The 7,335-nt window shown below is 44.0% G+C and overlaps 1 protein-coding gene across 1 annotated transcript; it reads right to left on the minus strand.

The window, feature by feature from the left end:
- Positions 1-3,600: 3,600 nt before the first annotated feature.
- On the minus strand, positions 3,601-6,060 carry LOC126934153 (putative prolyl-tRNA synthetase associated domain-containing protein 1). The gene is made up of 2 exons (XM_050754688.1): positions 5,597-6,060; positions 3,601-4,064 (listed from the first exon to the last, which is right to left on the minus strand). The coding sequence occupies exons 1-2, from the start codon at positions 5,903-5,905 to the stop codon at positions 3,630-3,632; spliced, it is 744 nt and encodes a 247-aa protein (XP_050610645.1). The 5' UTR covers positions 5,906-6,060; the 3' UTR covers positions 3,601-3,629.
- Positions 6,061-7,335: the final 1,275 nt, after the last annotated feature.

Genomic DNA, 7,335 nt, shown 5'->3' on the forward strand with positions numbered 1-7,335 from the left:
TAAAAGCTGTAACATTTCCTTTAAAACTAATGCTAATAAGGGATTTAGAATTGAATGGCAAAATGTTTATTACTTGGCAATACCTGATGTCAGTCACAGGCATCCAACTCATGACAAGAGATACCACTGTTTGTTTTTTAAAAAACATTTTTCATTTTGGTACTCCTTCAAAAATTAAGTTGGACTAACATTCACGTATCAAACTAATATAAAAAGAAATAAAACCAAGAGGTGATTTTTATAACAACGGGTTAGTAATCATTTAAAAATGGTATCATTTCACCAAGTGTTATTTTATTTCTTTCCGTTTTCCCTAGAGAACTATTGTCAGACATAACTGATGACCTTGTTTAATTGATTCTGTCATAACATTTTGTGATAAGTATTAGGGGTTTGGAGAGAAAGAGCGTCTGTCAGTTTTATCAGTCCCAAAATAGGTTTAAGTGTGATCTAATAGATTGCACAAATAAATCTCTCATTTTCACTTAGACTTTAGGAGACGAAGCAACTGGCCTCATCCTTGGGCAAGTCAGTTTTTCTGGCCCTGTTTAACCATAAAGTGGGGAGGGCAATTAGACCAAACACCTAAGGTACTTAATTTATGTGTATTCATTAGTACCTTCATTTCATATGCAGAGCAACCTAAAACAGCTACTTTGTGTTAGAGATAGAATACAGAGTATGTAAAAATAAGAGGAACCTTAGAATAAAGTCCTTTTATTTTGCCTTTTAGTAACACAACTTGGTACAGATTAAGTACAATATTTCTACCAGATGGAAACTACTTTTTGAGTGATCAAACTTAGGAAAATGTGGTTCTTTTAAGAATATCCCATTTCAGAAAAAAAAAAAAAAAAAAAAAAAAAAAACTGAAACAAAAGACCATCCCATTTGGTTGTACTAGAAGGAAATACTAGAATTTTCATGACCAAACAAGAACAGGAATAGCCTACATCAGATCCTCCCTCCACTAATGAAGGATTTTGTTTACATTTAAGTGAAATTTTAAAAATGTCAACTTTTCTGTTTTAGAGCTAGCTTTTATATAACAGATGACTCCATATTTTCCTGAAATTTTATATTGTCTCAGATGCCATAACTGAAAGGGGATGAGTAGGCTGGGCATGGTGGCTCATGCCTGTAACCCCAGCACTTTGGGAGGCCGACGCAGGCAGAACATGTGGTCAAGAGATCGAGACCATCCTGGCCAACATGCTGAAACCCCGTCTGTACTAAAAGTACAAAAATTAGCTGGGTGTGGTGGCGCACGCCTGTAGTCCCAGCTACTCAGGAGGCTAAGGCAGGAGAATCGCTTGAACCCGGGAGGCGGAGGTTGCAGTGAACTGAGATCGCGCCATTGCACTCCAGCCTGGCAACAGAGCAAGACTCCGTCTTAAACAAAAACAAAAAAACTGAAAGGGGACGAGCAAAACTTTAGTACAGACTGGAGGACAGAAGAAACTTGGACACGTGTGTTCACATTTCTTTCAGTTCTACTGTCTTAGCGTCCCAAGTAGCTGGGATCACAGGGATGCGCCACCACGCCTGGCTAATTGTATGTTCACATTTCCAACCTCTGAACAAAGACTAAACACATCCTTGTTTTGGGGGTGGGGGACAGGGTTTTACCCTGTCACCCTGGCTGGAGTGTAGTGGCAGGATCACTGCTCACTGCAGCCTGGACTTCCTGGTAATCCTCCCACTTCAGCCTGTCAAGTAGCCGGGACTACAGTAGCCGGGACTACAGGCGCGGTTATTATTATGTGTGTTGTAGAGACAGGGTTTCCCCATGTTGCCCAAACCAGTCTCCTGGGCCCAAGCAATCTAACCCCACCTTTGGCCTCCCAAAGTGCTAGGATTACAGGCATAAGCCACCACGCCTGGCCCCAAATCCTTTTTAATAACAATGTATATTCCATTACCACATTTTTAAACGTAATACTTTGTTAAGACTAGTCAAGTGTAGTAGTAGAGGGGAGGAAAGAGTGGAACAAGGAGTTCCATCTGTAACTGACTGAACAATCAGTTGAGATAACTTAATACCATCAAGCCAGCCTATAACTTTTTTTCTTTTTTCTTTTGAGACAAGAGTCTCACTCTTGTCACCCAGGCTGGAGTGCAGTGGCGTATTCTTGGCTTACTGCACCCTCTGCCTCCTGGGTTCAAGCGATTCTGCTGCCTCAGCCTCCCAAGTAAGCTGGGAGTACAGGCGCACACCACCATGCCCAGCTAATTTTTGTATTTTAAGTAGAGACGGGGTTTCAGTATGTTGGCCAGGCTGGTCTCGAACTCCTGACCTCAGGTGATCCACCCAGCTCAGCCTCCCAAAGTGCTAGTATTACAGGCGTGAGCCACTGTACCCGGCCTGTAACTTTAATAGTACAATGATTATGACATAATATATTCCACCCCTAGCTGTTTTTCTGGATTAAAATTTTGTAAAGATATATTTTCATAGAAAGCTTATTTTTCACTGGAAAAAAAAATCACTGGTTTATAAACAAACCCCAATAATGGAAAGTGTTTACCTTTGCCTTCATGTTTGTTTTAATTATCTTGCTAGGGAGTTCTTATTCTTTAATCCCCATTTCCCAAAAATAGCCACTATCAACAATTTTTTTTTTTTAAAGACAGTCTCACTCTGTCACCCAGGCTGCAGTGCAGTGCTGTGATCATAGCTCACTATAGCCTTGACTTGGTGGGCTCAAGTGATCCAGCCTCCCAATATGCTAAGACTACATGTGTGAACCACCACACTTGTTTTATTTTTCAATTTTTTGTAGAGAGGGGGTTCTCTCACTTTGTTGCCCAGCCTGGTCTGGAACTCCTGGCCTCAACTGATCCTCCTGCCTCAGCCTCCGAAAGCAGAGATTACAGGTGGGAGCCACCACACCTGGCCTCAACAATAATTCCTATATTCCTTTTGATTTTTTCCCTGTATTATGCACACTATCATACTTTTATACATACTGTTTTACAACTTGTTTTTTTCAAGTACAATAAGCACCCTAAAGATGTAAGCTAGTTAATCTTAGAAGTGTTTTTAATTGTTGGAGGCATTCCTGTAATAAGTTGTTATCATGGGAGATGGAAAACTGTATCTCGGAGCTGACTAAAAGTACCTCCATACATCTTTTTAAAAAGAGCTCTTTTATAGGGCCAGTCACAGTGGCTCACGCCTGTAATCCCAGCACTTTGGGAGGCCGAGGTGGGTGGATCATCTGAAGTTAGGAGTTTGAAACCAGCCTGGCCAACATGGTGAAACCCCATCTCTACTAAAATTACAAAATTAGCTGGGAGTGGTGGTGTGCGCCTGTAATCCCAGCTACTTCGGAGGCTGGGGCAGCAGAATCGCTTGAACCCGGGAGGCAGAGGTTGCAGGGAGCCAAGATCACACCACACCACTGCACTCCAGCCTGGGCGACAAGAGCGAAACTTCGTCTCACCAAAAAAAAAAAAAAAAAAAAAAAAAAAGCTCTTTTAAGATGAAATACTATATTCCTCCTGAAGTGGTTTAGATAGTCACCAAACTAAGTGTACCAAATATTCTTACGCTTTCAATGCTTTTTATAAATTACAAATAAGAAAAACAGCTTTCAGAAAGAAATTTATTCTAAACATTGGCCCATTTAGTTGTTTTTATCAAAATTTAGTATTATGGGATCATGTCCTGTCGTCTTCACAAATGTGAGAAAGTCTTCAGGGCTCAATCCCATGGTTGCAGCATTGGTCATTGGATGAAAGTACACCTTTTCATGTCCACCTTCGAGAATAGCAGAATCCAGAACAAACTTCACATCTCCATCATCACAGAAAAGTGCCAAGGGTGTGGCACAGCCTTGACCAACTTTTAGTTTTTCTAGCATGGCTGTTTCATCAGCAAATCGCAGATTTCCACTCCCAACACCTAACTGTTTGGCAAGCTCATTTAAATTAATTTGTCTATCATGAAGAACTGTCACCAGCCAATAATTCTTTTTCTTTTTGTCTTTAAGAAATAGGTTCTTACTATGTGCTCCTTTCAAATGTTGGATATGAGGCATCATTTCTTCAACTGTAAACACCTATAAAATATCACATAATAAGTTTTAAAATAAAGTAATATGCATGTTTACATATGCACACATTTATACCTATTTTGCTTGCTGGGTGAAAACAGCAAGGTTAGGGAGTGCTCATCGCCCTGAATTTCACTGTTAAAGACCCATCTTCACCCCATTACCAAATAATTACTTATAAGCCCATGCCATCTCATTTCCTCATCTCAGGACCTCAGGCAGTTTCTTTGGTCAATTTTCTATTCCAGTGTACTGGCCAAGTCCTCCTCAGCAGCTTTTTGTTATTTCTGAATTTAAGCTTTCAGTACGGAAAGTTTACAGCAGTTCTAGACTCCTATTCCTTAGCATTCCCTTATGTCCAGACCATGTGACAACCTCCATTCTACAAATATGTAACCACAAAGAAGGTGAGTGGGGAGGCAGTAAGAACCCAGACTAACAACATCAGAAAAGCTGGCATACGCACACATAAAGAAGGGGGAGAATATAGGACTATATGGGAGGGAGGAAAGTCAGAGAAAATGATTACGGTTTTGATGTTGTATTTGTGAAGGTGAGGAATACCAACGTTATATTTCTCTACTCTTTGAAGATCACCATATTTAGCCATTATTAACTGTTAAGCCTTGGGTAAACTTCATGTCCTTGCACCACTCAAGTTACACATTCGTTCTGTGAAATATCTGCAAGTGGCCGGGCAGGTGCGGTGGCTCACGCCTGTAATCCTAGCTCTTTGGGAAGCCCAGGTGGGAGAATCACCTGAGGTCAGGAGTTCGAGACCAGCCAGGCCAACATGGTGAAACCCCGTATCTACTAAAAATGCAAAAATTAGCCAGCACGCTTGTAGTCCCAGCTATTCGGAGGCTAAGGCAGAAGAAACACTTGAACCCAGGAAGCAGAGGTTGCAGTGAGCCGAGATCGTGCCACTGCACTCCAGCCTGGGCCACAGAGAGAGATTCCGTCACAAATAGATAAATAAATGCAAGGAAGATTTCCTATCAAAACATAACAAATGTTACAATTTATGAAAATACAGGCCTGTCAGTTTTGGTAAGCACTTTTAGGGGTTGTGGTTTCTGCCATGCTGCATGCTTTGTGATCAACCCTGACCACGGTAGAAAAATATCACTCTGAACCTCAGTGTCCTGCTTTATGTATGGTGCCCGATACGTCGTACCTACTGAACACAGTGTTAACCACTTGCTTATTTTATCTACACAAAAAGTGGACAGACTGACCCAACACGCCAGACCGATTTAAGATGCATAGTCCTCCGTATGTTGTGCTAGTTCTTAACACGGAATGTAAGCAAATCACTCCCAAGAGGAAAGATTTCCTTGCAGTAACCTCATGGTCCCAAGACGTAAGTCCTCTGCTGTCCCTGCAGGGTTACCTTCGTATTTTGAGACCGGGGAAATATTCCAGGAGCGAAGTTCTCACGGTACATTGACCTTGAGACACCTGATCTTAGCCCGACGGACGTGCAGCACAGCCCACCCCGCTGGGCCTGTCTCGGCGGTCACTTTTAGGGGTCTCACCTCAGGGTGCTCCACGACTTCGGTGTGGATGGCCAGGGAACCGAGCCGCTGCTCCAGCGCCGCCCGCAACTCTGCGCCCGCCATGCAGTCGCTGTCGTGGCGATGGGCGGAAAAACTGGGCACTGCTTCCCGCGGCTGCGCAGACCGGAGCCTGAGGCGGAACTGCCAGGAGGGATCTCGGCCGATGCCGGCAGCGTGGTGCTGGTGCCTGCTGGAGGCGGGTCCGCCCTGTCCGAGCGCCTCGCCCACTGGTCCCTGAACATCGTAAGCTGAGGGCACCGACTTGCGAAGGCCTGCGGGAGCTCTCATCAGGCGCCTTGCTGCGGCGGGGCCTGCGATCTCACAGCCCTCCCTGATCCCACTTCAGGTTTCCCAGATCGCCGTATCTTCTGTTGAGGGTTTGGGAGTTTTGGGGTTTTTTTTGTTTTTCGGGACGTAGCCTCGCTTTGTCACCCAGGCTGGAGTGCAGTGGCGCGATCGCGACTCACTGCAACCTCCGCCTGCCGGGCTCAAGTGATTCTCCCGCCTCAGCCTCCCAAGTAGCTGGGATTACTGGCGCCAGCAACTACGCCCGTCTAATTTTTGTACTTTTTGTAGGGACAGGGTCTCGCCTTGTTGTCCAGGTTGGTCACGAACTCCTGGGCTCAAGCGATCCTCCAACCTCCCAAAGTGTTGGGGTTACAGGCCTGAACCACCGCTTCCGGCCGCTTTTATTGTTTAAACCGCAGGTAGGCAGTGCACGGTGGCTGACGTCTGTAATCCCAACACTTTGGGAGGCTGAGGCAGGTGGATCGCTCAGAGCCCATAGTTTGAGACCCGCCTAGGCAACATGAGACCCTGTCTCTAAAAATAAATAAATAATCATTAGTCAATCACACCCACATAGTAACTCCCAGATTAGGGAGTGTGGAGGGGGCCCAGATCCACATTGTTCTAAGGCTTTTCAACTTTTATTGTAAATTATAATTTTACATTTTACCCTTTCTGACAGTTCTTATTATTGATCTAAGAATAATTGACTGTGCCACTATGACTCACCTTTTTCCAAGGTAGTTTGACTACCTCCAGGTAGTTTTAAGCTATCTTGGTGTTTTCAGCTATAAAAAGTAAAGTAGCAGTTCCTCTTCAAAGACTTTCCTTAGGAATAAATAGTAACTTATCTTAGATGCAAAATTTATTCAAAGACCCGTGCTAACATTTTTAAATATCTGCTAGCCGTAATAAAGAAATTAATGTGCTTTAAGTTCTTAACTTCCACAATTTAGCCTAAATATTTGCCCTGGCATGCTTATATTGGTCCAAGCAAGCATTAGGTCATAGCGTATTCCTCTTCCCTATTTAAAAGTGTTCTTGGCCGGGCGTGGTGGCTCAAGCCTGTAATCCCAGCACTTTGGGAGGCCGAGACGGGCGGATCACGAGGTCAGAAGATCGAGACCATCCTGGCTAACACAGTGAAACCCCGTCTCTACTAAAAATACAAAAAATTAGCCGGGCGAGGTGGCGGGCGCCTGTAGTCCCAGCTACTCGGGAGGCTGAGGCAGGAGAATGGCGTGAACCCGGGAGGTGGAGCTCGCAGTGAGCTGAGATCGCGCCACTGCACTCCAGCCTGGGCGACGGAGTGAGACTCTGTCTTAAAAAAAAAAAAAAAAAAGTGTTCTTATCTTTCTCAGCATTCCATAAGTTACTTCCTCCTTCCTTTGTTCTCCTCTACCTTTGCCTCTTTTAAAAAGTTCTAAGTT

This window comes from Macaca thibetana, chromosome 13 (assembly GCF_024542745.1).
Source record: "Macaca thibetana thibetana isolate TM-01 chromosome 13, ASM2454274v1, whole genome shotgun sequence".
In the NCBI taxonomy this organism is placed as follows: domain Eukaryota; kingdom Metazoa; phylum Chordata; class Mammalia; order Primates; family Cercopithecidae; genus Macaca; species Macaca thibetana.